Source organism: Gymnodraco acuticeps, unplaced genomic scaffold (genome assembly GCF_902827175.1).
Source record: "Gymnodraco acuticeps unplaced genomic scaffold, fGymAcu1.1, whole genome shotgun sequence".
In the NCBI taxonomy this organism is placed as follows: Eukaryota; Metazoa; Chordata; class Actinopteri; order Perciformes; family Bathydraconidae; genus Gymnodraco; species Gymnodraco acuticeps.
In genome coordinates this window covers 188165-208180 of record NW_022990099.1, presented here as the reverse complement: position 1 = coordinate 208180, position 20016 = coordinate 188165, and the positions used below count along the sequence as shown (strand labels likewise).

At 38.7% G+C, this 20016-nt stretch overlaps 1 protein-coding gene and 6 non-coding genes across 7 annotated transcripts; all 7 read left to right on the top strand.

Annotated features, from left to right (window-relative positions):
- Positions 1-9632: 9632 nt before the first annotated feature.
- On the top strand, positions 9633-16133 carry rpl7 (ribosomal protein L7). The gene is made up of 8 exons (XM_034216406.1): positions 9633-9716; positions 10191-10290; positions 11491-11657; positions 12142-12279; positions 13449-13558; positions 14246-14461; positions 15631-15655; positions 16081-16133. The coding sequence occupies exons 1-6, from the start codon at positions 9703-9705 to the stop codon at positions 14452-14454; spliced, it is 738 nt and encodes a 245-aa protein (XP_034072297.1). The 5' UTR covers positions 9633-9702; the 3' UTR covers positions 14455-14461; positions 15631-15655; positions 16081-16133.
- Positions 11315-11404, top strand: LOC117546250. Its single transcript, XR_004568974.1, has one exon. It is a non-coding gene; the product is annotated as a small nucleolar SNORD12/SNORD106 (small nucleolar RNA).
- LOC117546246 lies at positions 11983-12072 on the top strand. The gene has a single exon (XR_004568970.1). It is a non-coding gene; the product is annotated as a small nucleolar SNORD12/SNORD106 (small nucleolar RNA).
- LOC117546245 lies at positions 12937-13027 on the top strand. The gene has a single exon (XR_004568969.1). It is a non-coding gene; the product is annotated as a small nucleolar SNORD12/SNORD106 (small nucleolar RNA).
- On the top strand, positions 13706-13794 carry LOC117546249. The gene has a single exon (XR_004568973.1). It is a non-coding gene; the product is annotated as a small nucleolar SNORD12/SNORD106 (small nucleolar RNA).
- Positions 14507-14597, top strand: LOC117546247. The gene has a single exon (XR_004568971.1). It is a non-coding gene; the product is annotated as a small nucleolar SNORD12/SNORD106 (small nucleolar RNA).
- Positions 15710-15801, top strand: LOC117546248. The gene has a single exon (XR_004568972.1). It is a non-coding gene; the product is annotated as a small nucleolar SNORD12/SNORD106 (small nucleolar RNA).
- Positions 16134-20016: the final 3883 nt, after the last annotated feature.

The window sequence follows — 20016 nt, the reverse complement described above, 5'->3', positions numbered from 1 at the left end:
GGCTCTGCAGAGTGAGGTGGGGGCTCCCTCTGCCGGAGAGACGACCACTACACTCACCTGTGGCATCTGGAGAGGTGAAGATACAGCTCATGTTATAGTACTATGCAAATCAAACACATTGCGAGACCGTGCATTTCCGGACCGGTTTACAGAACACTGGGTCAACTTGGTGCCACATTTTTTAACAAAAGATACAAAAGTCGTGAGGCTAACCTTGTTGTTGTTTCTTTTTTTTATTTCATAAACAAGATCTTGCAGGAAACACTTACATAATAAAAAATACAATATATAAACAAACAGTTATAATTTGTTTACCAGGCGTAAAAAATAAAACACGAGGAGCAAGTATTAAAGGTCCCATGACCATTTCTACTGATCATAATTCCATTGTTGAGGTATAGGCTACTAGAATAGATTTATATTGTGCAATTTTCCAAACTCACATTGGTTTCTCACAGCATCTCTGTACAGTATGTGTATTCACTGAATTTCACTCTCTGTCTTAAACGGCTTGTTGGAGCTCCACTATCACCGCGTCACATTTTCGCCGCGAAAAGAGTAGGCTTGTTTGAAAGTAGACGAGAATAGCCGATCGCAGCCGGAGAGGTCTCAAAAAGCTCGCCTGAAGTCGGACAGCTCGGAGTCTTCTTCTTCTTCTTCTTCTTCTTCTCTCGGTTTTTTGGCGGATTGCAAACAGCTTTAAGGTGCATACTGCCACCTCCGGAGTCGGCTTGACTCGGTTTGCATTTATAAAGAATGCACACATGTGTTTAATCGTTAATGTCAGATATGTACTAAGTAAATACATTTGTTCCTGCTCAAGATTAGATTCAACTGTATTGTTATTGCACAGATTACAGGTACTGAGACAACAAAATGCAGTTTAGCTTCTAACCAGGTGCAACAAGCAGTAAAGTGAAAAGTAATGTTCACAATCTACAGAATAACATATAGAATGAATTGAATGATGAATAAACAGTGAGTGGTATGAATACACTAGATATCAGCCCAGACCCGGCGTCATGGGCGGGCCCCATGGGGCCGGGCCCGCCCATCCAGGATTTGGGCCCGCTGTTTTAATCAGGGCTGAATACAACATTTTAATTGTTTTATTATTATGTTCAGTGGCGGCGCAGGGTTATACTGGGGCGAGGCTACAGCAATACCATAAATGTTAGGCCCCCACATGAAAAATGATTTTAAGTAATCCAAATAAAGGTCCGGCCAACTCTCGCGGAGTAAATGCACAGACAGCAGTAATTACCGAAGACTAGAAAACGGTGGAAACGTTTGTCACGTAGTGATCGTCTTCTCAATAGAACATCTTTGATAATGTCTTCTGGCCAATCAGAATCACGATAACGATACGTGGTGTTGTTGCAGGAAATTCCGACGGAGAATACTTTTGGTGTAGTACAATGCGCCGCCTCGCCGCGCCTCGCTCTCAAGCCTGCGGGCGTCTTTGTCCCGCGAGATTTCAACGTCTCATGTAGGCGAGCCTCCAGAGCAGGGGTAGCCAACACGGTGCCCGCGGGCACTCAGTCGCCCGCAGGGGCAACGTGAGGCGACCGCCGGGCACGTTCTAAAAATAGCTCGCCAAGAAAATCCAAAATGTATAAAATACACAAACAAAAAAGGAAATGTAATTAAAAGAATCTACCACATGCATAAACGAAACCTAAATCATAGCAAACTCTATCTACTTACTCAGTGGCGTTTCTATATGTACAAAAGTGGTGGGGCACAAAAAACGTAGATGTCTATATATAAGCTTTTGCAGTGAGGTTCATGGCTGGTGAGGCACTGGCACTGACTCTTCAGGTTTACAAATATTATATTTTGACCTAAATCAAAATATAATATTATTTTCAAAAGCCTCTTTAGTCTGATGCTTCAATTAATTTTAAACAGACAGTTCAACAGAAGGATACCCAAAAAATGTAATTGTATCATTTAAATATTGAATTGTTCTCTCTTAGTAAGATCCCATTTTCAATACAATTGTGGTCTTACCTTGACTTGAAGATGAAGTCCATTTGCCTATCCTTCTGGACAAAAATCTCTATTACCTTTTTGGAAAAGTTCTCCTTATCTTCTTGTAGTTTCAAAAGTCTATCATAAATCTAAATTATTATTTTTTGCCACACACATTAAATAGGAAAATACTCTGAGCTCCCAGAAACCTGCAGGTCCGCTGCAACTCTTACTACTTTTAAATCCAGGCTGAAGACTTTTCTTTTTGTCGCTGCTTTTAATTGAACTATTCATATCTTAGACTGCACTGTAACTTTTATCCAAGTACTTTTTCTTTTAATGTTTAATTGCACTGTAACTTTTATCCATGTATTTTTTCTTTTAATGTTTATTTTTATTAGCTTTTCTTTTTAATGATGATTTTAAATGCCATTTTCTTAATGTCTTTCATTTTTTGTAAAGCACTTTGAATTGCCTTGTGTTGGAAGTGCTATATAAATAAACTTGCCTGCCTTGCCTTGCCTTGAGCATGCGCAGTGTAGTTTTTACAGTCACCGTTCACTTAGACAGTGAGAGGGAGGGGGCAGAATCGGGTTTTGTCCCACATGGCTCTAAACAGCTCAATAGGCACACACTGTAGACACTAATTAGAAGAACACATACTAAAACAGCAATGTACAGACGAATCAGAGGATTAAACATGATCTTAAAATATATATATATATTTTTTTGCATTTTGTTGTAATCATTATTTGTAATACTTTCTGCTGACACTAGGTGGGGCTGTGCCCCACCTGCCCCTAATGACCAGTCGCCACTGTACTTACTACAACTCTATATCTAACACCCCTCCTCCCCCCACCCCCACAATGAATATCGACCAATCACGTTCTTGCTTGATTTGCGGGACCAGCGCGTTCTTATTATACATCCATGGACCAGCGTTGCAGTCGGGAAGAAAAGCAATGTGGCACCTCCCCGCTGATTTTCCTTCTGGCAGAATCTACACAACACATCAGCCCCATTGAACATACAGCACATGAGGGGCAGAGTTTTACTGTGTGTGTTGCAACTTGCATATTTATTTATTGCACTTGACGCACACACACGCATGGTGTAATCTCCAGGGGGACATGTCCCCAGCACTTTTCGAAATCCCGTTTGTGTCCCCCCACTTTACAAATATGTTTATTATTATTCGTGAACGCAAGCCGTCATCGCCACGGAGGAGCATACAGCCTGTGTGTGTGTGTGTGTGTGTGTGTGTGTGTGTGTGTGTGTGTGTGTGTGTGTGTGTGTGTGTGTGTGTGTGTGTGTGTGTGTGTGTGTGTGTGTGTACCCCTTTATCTATTTAATATAGATAAAGTAAGAAATCATTCCAATGTGTACAATAGGACAGTACAAAAACAGTTTAAAAGGGGAGTGATTAGTAAAATATGCATAAATAAAAGGAAAGAATGTAACACAAGATAAGAATAAACAAGTTTAAATTATTTGTTATTGGTTGTGATCATATTCTAAAGATGTTTGGATTCTTGAAAAGTATACAGCTCCCTTTCATCTGAGTGTTGAGCGCTGTGTCCATCAATTCATGTTGTGCTCAAAGTGCACCAGATTGATGCATTTCACTTAGAGGAGGTGAGGTCCCCCCTGGAGGATGTGAGCCCCCCCCTAGAGGAGGTGAGGCCCACCCCCAAATAAAGCAGGTTAAAATAATTAAATTGCATGTTATTTTAGTAAACACTGCAAACGGGTCCCACAGACCCAAACAGCACTCAAAGGTTAAAGGTCAGCATATAATAATGTTAAAATGTGCTATATACACTGCAAAAAACAAAAAAAAGAGGAGTAAAAGTAGCCCCCGACTTGTTTTATTTTTTGAAAGTATCTCTCATCCTAAAAAAGGTTGGTGACCCCTGCTCCAGAGCAAGTCGGACAAAATGACACGCAGCGTCAGAAAATAAAATCCTCTCTCTTTTCCTCCGTACCCAAATCTCAAAAAACGGGGAACAACGGAGCTGATCCAGATTAGCGTCCGATATGACGTAACATCTGAAATGTGGACCCACGGCCCAATCAGAAACGTTGCTATCAGAAACAATGCCCGACTGTTTTGGACGTAATATGGTCGGTGTTTACATTAGCATCGCTAACACTCAGAGCTAACCTGTACTGCAGAGCATGTGTGTGAAGAAGCAGGAAGTAAAAAGGAACTCACCTTGTGGTATAACCTGAGAGAGAAAGCCTTTGAGCTCCAAACTGTTTCAGAGAGAATCCTTGATCATCCATGATATGGAGTTTCATCACGGCAGCATTTTTTCATATTTTCATTTTCAGTCTTTATTTCGAACAGATTAAAAAATAACAAATGTGAAAAACAGAATATCGTATTGTTATAATAAAGTATTTATCCACATTCATGGTAATATTTGTATATTCAACAAAAAAACAAAAAAAGTCTTCATATTAATAATAATAATAAATCATGTGTCCGAAAGGGAAGAAGCAAATGCTTATTCATTCCCACCCCTTACTTGATCAATGATTGTCCTTTAAATCATTATGCAAGTTATTACATACATTTATATTTATACAATCATGTCTCATCTTCAATCACTTTCTTCATTCTCATAGTTTTCCCAAAAAGTGTTTCTGTGCATCTTTTAAACTGAATGATGCTTGTGCTTTGTTTGAACTCCTGCTCCAAACCATTCCATAAAGTCACCCCACAGATTGTTAAACTCATACTTCTCAGAGTTGTTCTGACCTTGAGTTAAAATGTAGATTTCCTCTCAGATGATACCCACCCTCTCTGTCTACGAACAATGTTTGTAATTTCCTAGGAAGTCGATGTCTGGCTCTGTACATGATTTGCGCCGTTTTAAATTTAACCAGATCAATGAACTTCAATATGTGTGACTTCAAAAATAATACATTAGTGTGTTCAAGATATCCAACATTATTGATAACTCTTATAGCCCTTTTCTGTAATGTGCATAACGGCTGTAGGTTGGTTTTGTACGTGTTTCCCCAGATCTCCACACAGTAAATCAGATATGGCAATATGAGTGTGTTATATCGAGTATGCAATGAGTTCCAGAATGCATCTGGCTTTTCCCAATATTGCGATAGTTTTATCCAGTTTTGCTTTTACATGAGTGATATGAGGTTTCCAGCTGCTCTCAAACCACACCAAGGAACTTCCTTTCACTCTTTCTATGTGTTATCTAGTATTAATCGTATCTGTGGATTTGTTTTATGTTTTCCAAATAACATAATCTTTGTTTTGCTTATATTTAATGATAATCTGTTTGTGTCAAACCAATGTTTTACTTTAATCATTTCTGCTGTTATCACTTCCATTAGCTCTTTCAAATTGTCACCGGAACAAAACATATTAGTGTCATCTGCAAATAAAATACATTTCAATATATTTGATACTCTGAAAATGTCATTGATGTATATTATGAACAGCTTTGGACTCAACACGGACCCCTGAGGTACTCCACAAGTTATGTTCATGTATTCTGATTTATGTTCACCAATTTCAACACATTGTTGTCTGTTGCTTAAATAATCTCTCACCCAGTTTAACCCCACCCCTCTGACGCCATACGTTCCAGTTTTGTCAGTAACATATTGTGATGGTGTCAAATGCTTTTTGTAAGTCTATAAATATTCCCACTGCTTTGCTATTTCCTCACTTAATTCCATTAGTGCCGTAGATGTTGATCTTTCCTGAATCCATATTGACTGTCGTCCAAAAGCTGATGTGTTTCCACGAAACTGTCAAGTCTTTTTGTAAAAAGCTTTTCAAGGATCTTGGAAAACTGAGAGAGAAACAGGTCTGTAATCTGTGTAATGGTGTTTATCCCCAGTTTTATATAATGGTATAACTTTTGCTATTTTCATTTTATTTGGGAATTTACCAGATTGAAAAGACAAGTTAAAGAGATGAGTCAATGGTTCTGCAATTTCTTCAATAATGTTTTTTACTATAATCATATCAATATTATTCCAATCGGTCGAGGATTTGCTTTGACATTTTCGCTCAGTATCGATGATTTATTTTTCTTCGACTGGTGCGAGGAAGAAAGAGCTATTGTTTTCATTCCAGAGGTCCGTATCTTCCCCTTTAGTTGTTTCTACGGTTTTCTGCCAGATCTGGCCCCACATTTACAAAGAATTCATTAAAACCATTAACCACATCTTCTGTATTATTAATAACATTATTTTTGTCCACAAAAAACTCAGGGTAACCAGAGCTTTTTGCTCCATTTCTAATGACACTTTCCATAAACCTTTCATATTATTCTTATTATTCTCTAATATTTTATTATAGTATTCTTTTTTACATATCCTCAGAATATGGGTTAATTTATTCTTATATTTTTTATATTTATTTTCTGCTTCTGAAGTTCTATATTTTATGAATTGTCTATATAGTGTATTTTTCTTTTTGCAGGCATTTTTTAAACCATTAGTGATCCATGCACTGTGAGTTTGTTTGTGTCTCTCTCTGCATTGTTTCACAGGACAGTTTTTGTCATAAAGTGCTTTAAAGATGTTTAGAAATTCATCATAGGCCTTGTCAATATCGTCTCTCTCATATACTACCCTCCAATTCATCCATCTCCATCCATCTTCTCCCGCTTATCCGTGGTCGGGTCTCGGGGGTATCAGTTCCAGCAGAGAGCCCCAAACTTTCTTTTCCCTGGCGACATCAACCAGCTCTGACTGGGGGATCCCAAGGCGCTCCCAGGCCAGCGAAGAGATATAATCCCTCCACCTGGTCCTAGGTCTACCCCTTGGTCTCTTCCCAGCTGGACGTGCCTGGAACACCTCCCTAGGGAGGCACCCAGGTGGCATCCTAACTAGGTGCCCGAACCACCTCAACTGGCTCCTTTCGACGCGAAGGAGGAGCGGCTCAACTCCGAGTCCCTCCCTGATGACCGAACTTCTCACCTTATCCCTAAGGGAGACGCCAGCCACCCTGCGGAGAAAACCCATCTCGGCCGCTTGTATCCGCGATCTCGTTCTTTCGGTCATGACCCATCCTTCATGACCATAGGTGAGGGTAGGAACGAAAATTCTGCTTTAGTAAATCATTCTTAAATGCAATTATGTTTTCTTCAGTTCTCAATGTTTTGTATTTGAAAAGGCTGGCGACTTTCGGTTTCTTAGAACTGCAGTGATAGACAATAAAAACAGGTAAATGATCACTTATGTCACTATATAATAGTCCGCCTACTGTATTATTTTCCATAATGTTTGTGAATATGTTGTCTATTCATGTAGCAGAATGAGAAGTGATTCTACTAGGTCTGGTGGTTTTAGGATACAAACCCATACTTTACAAAGTATTGATGAAGTGTTCTGTCATGTTATGCTTATTTGGATTCAACAGGTCAATATTGTAATCCCAGATAAATATAATTTGTTGTAATGATTTAGTAAACATGTTTTCTACCCTATCTGTAAATGTGTCAATACAGGTTCCAGGAGCTCTGTATATACAACTCACAATAACATTTTTAGACTTTTCCATACACATGTCTACTGTAACACATTCAAACAAATCGTCAACAGCTGTTGTCATGCTCTCCGCCACCTTATAGTTCATTCCTTTCTCCACATAGATCGCCACACCCCCTCCACTCTTATTCCTTCTGTTTGTATAATTCAGTTCGTAGCCATTCATCTCAAAGTCCACACCTTTCTCAGCACTGATCCAGGTCTCTGATATTGCTATGATGTTGAATGGGTTCTTAAACTGACTTAGATATTCTTTAATGTTGAGGAAGTTGGCATCTAGGCTTCTGCTATTGAAGTGGATCATTGATATGTTCTCTTCTGATTGACGCGTTACATTGAATTGCTCTTCTGTGAAATAGTTGCAGCTGTTGTTGATATTGTTCAGTAAGTTGTTTACCGGATCAATGTCATTTTCCATGTCCTGTGCTTTATGCTCTGTATATGCAAACGTTTCAAGTCTTGATGGAGATTTGTGTATATTATCTGGAATTGTCATGGTAGTGTTTTATTCTCGTTACCTTGTCTGATTTGTTTCATTGGTATTTTTCCAGTTCCTCCAGGTGATGATGATGATGAACACTTTGGCTTGTTCTGGGGGTCCGTTAAGCTTGATGAAGATCTTGCAGCATGTTGATTGTATTTTTTACTGTTTTCTCAGGAATCGGGCCTTTCTGGCGATCTCAGCATTTATTTTAGTGAGGTGTTCATTCAGTATCTGCTGGTAGAATCTCCCGCATAAGCTCCGCCCCTCTTTTTTAATCAATTTTTTTATTTTTAAAGCTTTATACCCAAAATCAGCACTTTTGAAACAGGAAGTGAAATAGAGGGATATGAGGCATGGCTAGAATGATCTGTTTGGTGTTTGGAGCAAAACACTTCATAGACATGTTTTATATATATATTCTTATATATCTGAGACCTATGCTATTACCTAAAAATAGCATGATAGGTGACCTTTAAAGAGAAATAAAAAGAGTAACAAAATAAAAAAATAGACAAATCTTTCTTGTTTTTTTTACTAGAATATATTTGTTGTAGTATAAATATTATTTTAATTTATAATTTATAAACTAAACTAAGGAGAGCTTTCCGTTTCCTTATCTGTTACAACGAATATTACTTTTAGCCTCAAGAATGGTCATGTTATTGTTGCTAGAAGTAGATTATGTAAACAAATAAATAAAATGCATGCAATATGTGTTTCAATATAACTGTAGTCATAAATGTATGTATTTGTATATAATTGCTGTTCATTTTTATGTTATCATATTTGCACCTTATTGTATCTTTTAAATATATTCAACCCGTGTTATGACCAAAGCACTCACTTGGGGCATCTGGAGAGGTACAAATAAAGCTCATTTTACATCACATTACATTACATCACATGTCACTTGTTAGACGCTTTTATCCAAAGCGACTTACATACTCAACACTGTGGACAATCCCCACAGGAGCAATTTGGGGTGAAGTGTCTCCGCGACACAACGACATGCTGACTGCAGTGGGGTTTGAACCTGTTGGACCCATGGATGTATAATAAGGTTGGACCCCCTGATCCGAACACTAACGCACAACCCACTGCGCCACACGCCTCCCTATTTTATAGTACTATGCAAATTAAACAAATATGAGACCTGTACATATGAGAACAGAACACTTTGTCAACTTGGTGCCACATTTTTAATCAAAAGATAAAAAAGACGTGAAGCTTTTAATTTAATATACACGATCTTGCAGGAAACACTTACACAAATAAAATAATGCATTTCGAAATATTGAATTAAATATATAAACGAACAGTTATAATTTGTTTACCAGGCGTAAAATATAACAAGAGGAGCAAGTACTTGAAAATAAAAAAGGGTAATACATTTTTAAAATGTACTTGTCTTTCTTGTTATTTTACTAGAATATGTTTGTTTGAGCCGTGAGAAAAATCATTGTTGTATGTATAAACTAAACTAAGGAGAGCTTTCCGTTTCTCTATCTGTTAAGATGTATATCACCTTTAACCATAAGAATGGTCATATTAATTATTTAAGAAATAGATTAGTTTAAATTATTTATAAATAAAAAATGGTGTGCGATATAAATATATTAGTCAGGCAGCTGGAAGGACAGCCCACAGGGGTCCTCAATCCTTTAACGCGGACATGCGCAGAAGATTTTTCCTTTTTCTCGGTGGACGCAATGGCGGACTCAGTGTGAGTGTCTTCCGCCGTCTTACAATCTACCCGAATCCTGTCTTTAAATAACCATCGTTATACATTTTACACATTATATAGTTTGTTTAGTTAGCACACAACGTACTCCGTGTATTATTGTTTGGGATTGTTGGTTTTATAAGTTTTTAAAAGGACTTCTTTGAGTCTTGTGTTCAGCGGTAGTAATCCAACATGGCTGGACGTGAAGACTCAAGAAGTAGCTCGCTTTTGTGCTAAAATGGACAACAAATTAAATATGTAACTGCTGGAATGAGTTGTAGACTCTCGTAATGTTTTCATTACACATCGGCTAGTTTTCAGGGAGCCGGTAAATACTGACCGGTTAGCATGCTAGCAGCTAGCAGTGGTATATACACGCTGTTAATTCGTAGTAGTTCAGCTTTGTTTGAGACTACCTGCTTTTTGTCAACATGTTTCGAGCTTTGTTCTTAAATGTTGCATCTCCTTTAACAGCAAACAAGTTCAGGCGGTCCCTGAGAGCCTTTTGAAAAGGCGAAAGGCCTTTGCAACCATGAAGGCCATTCGCATCAAGAAGATGCTTTCTGAGAAGAAGGTAAGATGCATGCTGGTGTATAACTGTTTGTCTGAGAGCAAATGTTAGCATTGAATTAGTCTGCAACAGGCATTGTAATGTATGCTGTCTCGAGTAGAACAATTCTCCTCCTTGCTTTAGCTCTTTCTATTAAGTGTTCATTATTTTTAATAGGGCACACGTGTCTGCTGTTTAAAGTCACTAAAGAAAGCTCAAACCGGTGAAACGTTTGTATGAAACCCCTTTTGGGAATATACATCTAGCTTTAATATATTACGGTTATGTATTCTTGCAACCCTCTTTAATGCACTCGCACTAAATCAATCGACCTATTTGTTTACAAGTCTAATCGGTACAAACAATCCTATCTGCACATACCCAGATTCAATGGGTCGTTTTTTAAAGTTCCCACATTAACTATTAGCATAGCATTCCTCCTCCACACCTTCAAAGCGTTTACTTGTGTGTTTGTACTGTTAACATAGCTAATGAGAGCATTGAATAAGTCTGTAGAAGTACTTATATTGAGGAGTGTACATATAGGAGTTTTCAGGGGCAAGTAGACAAATGATCCTTAGGGTTTTAGCTCCTATTAAGTGTTCATTATGGCACATGTTTCCATCTGCCTTGAAGTCAAAGAAGCTCCACATGCTAAAAGATGTAGGCCAACACCTTTGATTCAAAATGACTGCCAGCATACAAAACATTAAGGCTGTGATTGACTAGATGTTCCTGTGTATTTCCTTTTTAATGCACTTACAAACTAGTTCATACCTAGATTCAATGGGTCGTTTTTAAAGTTCCCACCTGTACTGCATTCATTGTTATCATAGCCTCCTCTTATATACCTTCAAACACCGTAAGTGTTGGTTATAACTTGTATACATGTTGAAGGCCTGAATTCATTGACCTGCTGTGATGCTAGAAGTTTACTGATGTAACTGAGGAGTCACTTATTTCAGTTACAAGTATGCTTTCTCTGAGGTGTTAATTGTTGTCTGAATCCCTACTTTTTAAGTTGCTGTTAGATTAAGGATTAGTGCTACATGTGGTTAATGATGCACAATTTTTTCCCCGTCTTATCGACCATGGTGAGAGAAACTGAGAACTAAGCCAGTTTATCTGAAACCACATGCACTGATCTAATAATCATCACCGTGTATATGTTGACTTGTAGCTGAACAGTGCACTAAAAGAGCATGTTTCCTAATGTGTTCTCAGGCCCGCAAAGTGACCAGGTATTTGATCTACAAGAGGGCCGAGAAGTACCACAAGGAGTACAAGACGATGTACAGACGTGAGGTACGTCTGGGCCGCACTGCTCGCAAAGTGGGAAACTTCTACGTGCCGGCAGAGCCCAAACTCGCCTTCGTCATGAGGATCAGAGGGTGAGTAGTGTCCGTCGTATGAAACTATCAGTAGCATTTACATGGATTACTAAGTTTCCTACAAGACATGAAGCTCAAGCTGTTGCCAGAATATTGGCATTTCCCAATTAAGCATTGAGAAGGCTAATTGTAAAGTAATACACCAACTGAAACTACTATAGGGTACAGCAAATACTAAGACTTCATATAATCAGTTATTATAGCCTCTGGATAGACGTTTGAGCCTCGAGACGGCACAAGCAAATATTTAGGTGGTAATGAATTGCTTCTGTTCTGAAGGCCTTTCCCTTCTCTAAATGTAGTAATCCATGTAAGTGTACTGTCTGCTGTGTTTAGTGATGACCACTCTTTCCCCGACTTATCGACTATGCTGATAAAGCTTTGTATATTAAGCCAGTTTGTCTGAAACCACAAATCTCAAAAACGAAAGCTGCATCTTCACGCTAAGCTATAAGCTAATCATTGTCCTCGTTCCCCCCCCCAGTATCAACGGTGTCGCGCCCAAGGTCCGCAAGGTTCTGCAGCTGATGCGTCTTCGCCAGATCTTCAACGGCGTCTTCGTCAGGCTGAACAAAGCCTCCATCAACATGCTGAGGATCGCCGAGCCCTACATCGCCTGGGGGTAAGAACTTCATGGATATGTGTCCCAATATTAACTCGGCGACAGGGTTTCCGTTAGCCGGTAATCACCGGTTTTTAGCTGGTAAAATTTAAAACCGGTAAATTCAAAACCTGCCGGTCAAAATGTCCGATGCTCCGATCGATTGGCCGCCGATCATTATCGGCCGATATTCACTCTTAATAGTTTGATCTGTGCTCTCTATAAAGGCCGATCAGGAGAGCTGGATCTAGGACAAGTGAGAGAGATCAGATCAGCTGCTGCATAATCACCTGAAGCCCCGCATGTCAGGAGAGAGTCTCCGTTTCTCCCGTGTTATTATTCAAAGTTAATTTAATCATTTGAATAATGTACTTCATCTACTACAAGTAGTTTCTTTGAATGTAATAATTATGTTGTTGTAGCGAATCATTTATTAAAAAATGAACCTGAATTTTTCGACCTGTTACGATTATAAACTGAAGCGATACAAAAATGAGTTTTAAACATCAGCATATCCGGTCCTAGTCCGGTGATTATCTGCTAACTCTGTTACACAATTCTCATTATTGAAACATGACCGGTAAGTTTCAAATTTGTCCGGTCAAATGAATTCTTTCCGGACATTTGACCGGTGAGAAAAAATCCTAGTGGAAACCCTGATAGTGGCTTTATATCTGGAATGTGGTTAATGATGCTCAACTTTTTTCCCCATCTTATCGACTATGGTGATTACTTACTGAAACTAAGCCAGTTTGTCTGAAACCACATTCCAAGATAGTAACATGTGCTACTGTGTGCTAGATTTGGGTTACAGTAATTAACGTGTTGGGTGAGAAATAGCTCATTATTGGCCGATTAGAGGCAACCCAAAGTACCCTCTTCCTGCTTTTGAGTAACTCTTTAACGCTTTATTCGCTGTAAAACAGTTGTATCCAAACTATGACATATTCTGATGAAACATAGACTGCAGATGTTCTGGTGTGCTGCTATTTTAGAGTTCATTCAGATTTCTGTGTAACTGATTAGGGTTAGTTAGCTGCTTTTAGTCAGAGGTGCGTCTGCATGTTTTCCATGGTATGAATGCAAAAACAATCTTTTTTCCGTCTACACTCATCTCTCCCTGTTGTCAACAACATTGTTCAGATGTAACCAGAGTTCATATAACTGTTATGACCCGTTGTTCCCCTCAGATACCCCAACCTGAAGTCTGTGCGTGAGCTCATCTACAAACGTGGTCATGGCAGGATGAGGAAACAGCGCATCGCTCTCACCGACAACGCTCTGGTGGAGAAGGCTCTCGGTATGCAAAACGTATTATTATATTAATTGGGAACAAGTTGTGCTTCTCTGGGCCTTTTTGATATATTACGCGTTGAACAAGGTAGTGTTGTTCTGTAGAAACTGTCACTACTTGATCAAGTGGCTGTTAACTCGAGGTCTTCTGCAACATGTGGTTAATGATGTACAATTTTTTCCCCGTCTTATCGACCATGGTGAGAAAAACTGAGACTAAGCCAGTTTGTCTGAAACCACATGTCAGTCGAACAGTATTTAACCACTAGGATATATTTTTCTTACACATCCTCAAGAAACTTCTACAAAGTAGGGATGCCAGTGATTATTCGTTAGTCTCCATAATCGATTATTATTCGCCAGGGCTGCAGAATAATCGATTTTGATCATGGTCAGTTTCTGGCAGCCCTACTACAAAGTAAAATGTATGCTGAGCTTTAAGGGAGACATTGAACTTGGAAAACTACTTGGGAGAGGTTCGCAATGATGGCAAACGATAAACTCCAGTCTTTATTTGAAACTGTTCTGACCAGTAAAGCCCAAATTGTCAGATATTCTATATTGCACTTGTGTCAATTAACATTTGACACGCAACTATTTCCTTGACTGATTTCTCAACACCAGAGTGTCCTTTATAAGTGGGAGCAACAGTTGTATGGTTTCCTAAAAATCACGTTTCTTTTTTGCTCTCCAGGCAAATACGGCATCATCTGCGTGGAGGATCTCATCCACGAGATTTACACAGTTGGCAAGAACTTCAAGCCCGCCAACAACTTCCTGTGGCCCTTCAAACTGTCGTCTCCCCGCGGCGGCATGAACAAGAAGACCACTCACTTTGTGGAGGGAGGAGACGCTGGCAACAGGGAGGACCAGATCAACAGAATGATCCGGAGGATGAACTAGACTCATGGTGAGTGGCAGCGACTAAAGATCTGCAGAGGATACATGGCTCATAGGTGTGGTTAATGATGCACAATCTTTTTTCCCCATCTTATCGACTGTGGTGAAACCAGTTGTATTTAAGCCAATATGTCTGAAACCACATCTAAGGCCTCCGTGTTAGAATCCTCTGCCACACGGGCTTTAGTCTGCAGAAATACATCAATTATATATTTAAGTTTTGTTAATGTGACATCGCTTTAGATTGAGTTTAGCATTGCTTGTCTTTATTGGAAAAAGCCGCCTTTGACAAAATGATACCCGCGTGAAACATGAGTTTTTAGAAGCATAGATTAAGGGGTTCACACCTGCCTCGTATAGTCCGGTTGAATCGAACCCTGGTGCGTTTAGCCGCTTGGTGCGGTTCGTTTGGGTCGGTGTGAACGCAGTCCTCTGAAGTGAACTAAACAACCGGACTCTGGTCCGCTAAAAGAGGTGGTCTCGGAGCGCTTGCTAGTGAACTCTGGAGCGGTTCATCGCTGGTGTGAACGCAGTCCAACCAAAACATAGGAAGCGTAGTATTTACGAGTCACAAGAACGCGGATGTCTTCAAAAATCTTTAGCGAAAGACTTTCAAGACATCCGCGGTTGTTTCGTGAAAGAGTGAAGCAGAATGAAGTGCTGAACAGTGTCGTGTAAAGTAAAAATTCTCCGTCAGCTACATAAAAGTAAGAACACCTGTCGTCGGTGAAACCTCCTCCTGACTGCAGAACGTCTCATTGTGTTATAATGGTTTTTAACGGGCGTTGTCTGATTATATAATCATATGCGTGGGCTGCTGTTGATCTCCAGACTAACAGCAGCATGAGAACAACCTGCTGAAAGTGCCGATGCTCCATGGCGGAGGCTCCGGGAGAAATTGCCGGGATTTGCGTTTTTACCCCTTAATGTCTGACCAATGGGTGAACAGCATTTCCGAGCACATGACTTGTGTTTAAAGTTTATAGTCCGTTTGAGTTTTGCTGCGTGAACGCAAACCAAACCTTCTGAAAAATGAAACGATGTAACAAACTGGTCTGGTGCGCAGCTGAGAGCGGACTGTTAGGTGTGATATTAATAATGAAGATACTTTACGAGTGTTTTACATCTGGTAAGAAATCACTTGGTCCCGTCAATAACAGTTTCTCTTGTCTCTTTCAGATCCGGAGGACGAACTAGACTCATGGTGAGTGGCAGCGACTTTTAACTCTAAAGATCTGCAGAGGAGACATGGCTCATAGGTGTGGTTAATGATGCACAATCTTTTTTCCCCATCTTATCGACTGTGGTGAAAACCAGTTGTATTTAAGCCAATATGTCTGAAACCACATCTAAGGCCTCCGTGTTAGAATCCTCTGCCACACGGCCTTTAGTCTGCAGAAATACATCAATTACATATTAAAGTTTTGTTAATGTGACATCGCTTTAGATTGAGTTTAGCATTGCTTGTCTTTATTGGAAAAAGCCGCCTTTGACAAAATGATACCCGCGTGAAACATGAGTTTTTAGAAGCATAGATTTAATATTGAAGATACTTAACCTTATCTGTACGAGTGTTTTGCATCTGGTAAGAAATCACATCGATAACAGTTTCTCTTTTGTCTGTTTCAGGTTTGCAAAGGACTCAAAATGTACAATAAAAAATCTTGGAGGAAAAAAAAAAAGTTTTTGTTTCTGTCGTTAATCTCTGATGTGCACTTTGATTCAGAAATGTGTGTGATCTACTATATTTTGGTTAACAGCAAGGTATCTTTTTCCACATCCACTTAGTTCATATAGTTGGTTTTAGCAGTGATGTTGGATTCAGCTGTCACCAATTTTGACATAAAATGACAAACGGTCAGTTAGAAATGGAGCACTTCACGTAAGGCTGTGGGGAAACTAAGGACCCTTATTGAAAACGTTAGTACCGAAGACTCACTGGAAAGTTATCCTTGTATGGTTAGATATACATCTTTAGATTTTAAATTGTTTTCTTAGTACTTTAACATCCCATAACCTTACAAGAGTTAACAAATATAACATTGTTCTCCAGTATTGAGGGAAGGCCAACTACTAAAGGGTGAAGTACTTACAGTAGATATGTGCTGTTTTTGATAACTAAGTAAAAGTTATACTTTTTAGATTCCATTTTCTGCTACTATTGATGAGTTTGATGACCTTTTTCAACCATCCAATGAAATAAAGGATAAATAAGTGTGTATAAACAACATATGGTAAGAAAGCAATTCATATAGAAATAATAAACAAGATATTTAATGAAGATATTTGTATAACATGAACTGTATACGAAAATTAGATAAATAAACGTTAATACATTACGATTAAGTTTAACATTTTAACCGTTAATTTAAGAATCAATCAATCAATGAAAACCGTTTATGAGAAACCGTTATTTAATTAAGAAGCAAATAAATAAAAACCGTTAATATATGATGAGTAACGGTCTTCCTGCAGCCTGTTGTCATGGTGACGCAGTGACTCGGTTACAGCTAGCATCGCAGCTCGGGATGCTAAGCCCCAGCTAACGGTCCTTTTTATGAATTTTAAAAAATGCCCCCCAGCAGGTGCGTGTGTGTGTTCATCCATAACCGGTGATAATACAGGTGATGCGAGGCCGCTACAGCATGATGGCCATCCAGGTAAACGCGTCGCTACTACCCACTGCTAATAAGGCTCTGACATCGGACCGGGGTTCGAGCTGCAGCCACCCCGTCCTTGAGGCTCCATGTTCGGCATACAGGAGCTCCGGGAGGGGGGGTAGGAAACATCCGGACGAAACTGCCTCTCATCCAGCCTCTGAGCAGTGAGTAATGCTGTGTTTCTATACATGACGCTAGCTTAATGTGGGACATCAGGGCGGGTAATGTTACCTTAAGTACATTTACTCAAGTACTCCACTTAATTCGAGTATTCCTACACTCTGGTACTTCTACTTTTACTCAAGTACAAGATCTGAGTATAGTTCTACTCTTACTCAATTACAAGGTCTGGGTACTTCTACTTTTACTCAAGTACAAGATCTGGGTACTTCTACTTTTACTCAAGTACAAGATCTGGGTAGGCCTACTTCTACTTTTACTCAAGTACAAGATCTGAGTACTTTTACTAAGTACAAGATCTGAGTACTTCTACTTTTACTCAATTACAAGATCTGAGTACTTCTACTTTTACTCAAGTACAAGATCTTAGTCCTTCTACTTTTACTCAAGTACAAGATCTGAGTATTGCAGTATTTGTCATTTACTTAATTAGTTTCACATTATGCTATGTTGTACTTTTACTGCACCACATGTATTTTACATATTTACTTATCAGATTACGGTTATTAATACAAAATATAAATCAACACCCATTATTATATATATTATAGGTTAAGTTACCTGTTAGTGTATAAAGCAATTCAAATCAAACCCACTTAACCAGTGCAACATTGAAGTAATGATCACATACTTTTCAATGCAGGACTTTTACTTGTAATTGAGTATTTATACCCTGTAGTTTTGCTACTTTTTCTTAAGTAAATATCTGAGTACTTCTTCCACTTTGTGATATATTAACCTGTACTCCTGGTTGCAGGGTCCCGGGACTGGAACACCTGGAGCGGGGGCTTCATGGTCGGAGGGTGAGTTTCTAACCTTGTTTCCTGAGGTCAAAGCTAACATTAGCATTGATTGAAAGTAGTTACAATTAAAGGGTTTGTTTTAGCAAAGATATACACAGGAAATATCCTGCAGTTCAATGTATTATCTTTGCTAAAACATGCCTTGTTTAATATACTTGTCCTTTGGACAAAATGTTTCTAACCTTGTTTCCTGAGGTCAAAGCTAACATAAGCATTGATTACTTACCCTGTTACTAAGTAGAGTAATTACACTTTCAGGGTAACTCAACACACCTCTTCATATTGGATTTTAATCCATCCTCTATTTAATGTTAATATTTCTATTGAAAATCCAGTGTTTTTTTTATCAATGGCTTCCTAATATCTAATATCTTGAAATCCCTTTCACAAATGAATGCTAGTCTGTAAACAGCAGACCCTTTCTTTGTCCCTTAAAGTTGTATTTTTATTACATTTGAAATACTTGTTTTAAAAAACGACTGTAATTTGTCTGTGATGGTTTTCTCTTCTTTGTGTAGTCCTTCTGCATCTCTGTATCGTCATTGTGTGCATTTCATTTATCCGTTAAGTCTATATCTGTCTCTTAGTGGTCATTCTGAGTCTCTTCCTCGTTGGCCTCCTTTAAACACAACGCTTGGAGGCCCTGCAGCCTTTCTTGTGATACACTTGATAACAGACACATATTGTGAACTGTGTGTGTCATTATTCTGGGTGGTATTTTACACTTCTCCATGTGTGCTGATATTTATTATTTCTCTTCCTCCTCTAGGTCCCCTCACTCAGCTCGAGAGGACAATGACACCACCGGGAGAACACTTCCTGTTCGAAAAACAATGTAAGATTTTCAGAATAAGACGAGTCATTATTACAGAGTTAGGATGTTTAATTACACAGTGAGAGTTTGAGGCGTTTTTCCTGAACAGCCAGTAGGTGGAGTTGTAATCATATAAATAATGTGTCCTCAGTGACGGCCAGTGGTACTTTATATACTGAACAGTATTAATGAAAGCTAGATATTAGCCAAATCAGAAAAACCTTTATTGGTCAAAACAGCGGTGACATAAAAAAAAACTCAAATCCAAAGTAAGCGAACATACATATCGAAAGAGACCGTTTTTTTTAGGGGTTTTCTGTTTCTGTCTTATCATGTCATTGTGTATTTTGGTTTATATGTTTCATTGCTATTACTGGAATGGTCTTTTTATGTTATTATCATTATTGTTTTGTCATCCTGCATTTGTACTCTGTATTTTTCTCCTGTTATTGTGTTATGTGTGGGACAAAGCAATAAATAAGTGTTAAAAAAGAAAAAGCCAGTTATAACATTTAAAAAAAAAGAAGAAGTTGTATTTAGACAATTATTGCACATTTTACACTCTGTATCGTTGTATATTGGTAGTCTACATACCGTTTACTCCCTTTATGCTTCAAAATATCCTTTTGTCTTCATACTAGATGTGAGTTCTGACTAGAGATGGCAAAAGTACACACATCCTTTACTCAAGTAGAAGTACAGATACTCGTGTTTAAAAATACTCTGGTGAAAGTAGAAGTACTGACTAAACTTCTTTCCTCAAGTGAAAGTAAAGAGGCTTTGAAGTGTCCTTCAGTAAAAAGTACCCATAACTAGCAGCTGCTTTAAAGAGTACCTGACCTCCCTTTATATTAATAGAACAATAATGTCATTGTTAGCTAATGAATGTTTCCATGCTGAACAACGGCAACATGACAACGTTTCCATTGGTCCCTCTTCTTTAGAGAAGACCAGGAAATGATGGATACACGGATCGTGTTCAAATCAATAGGCACGCAATGACTCTAAAGAATAATGATCACGCATCAAACACACATTCAGACTAAAGGAACCAGCTGTTTGGAAAATGAGAGAAGTAGAAAGTACAGGTATTTGAGTTCAACATGTA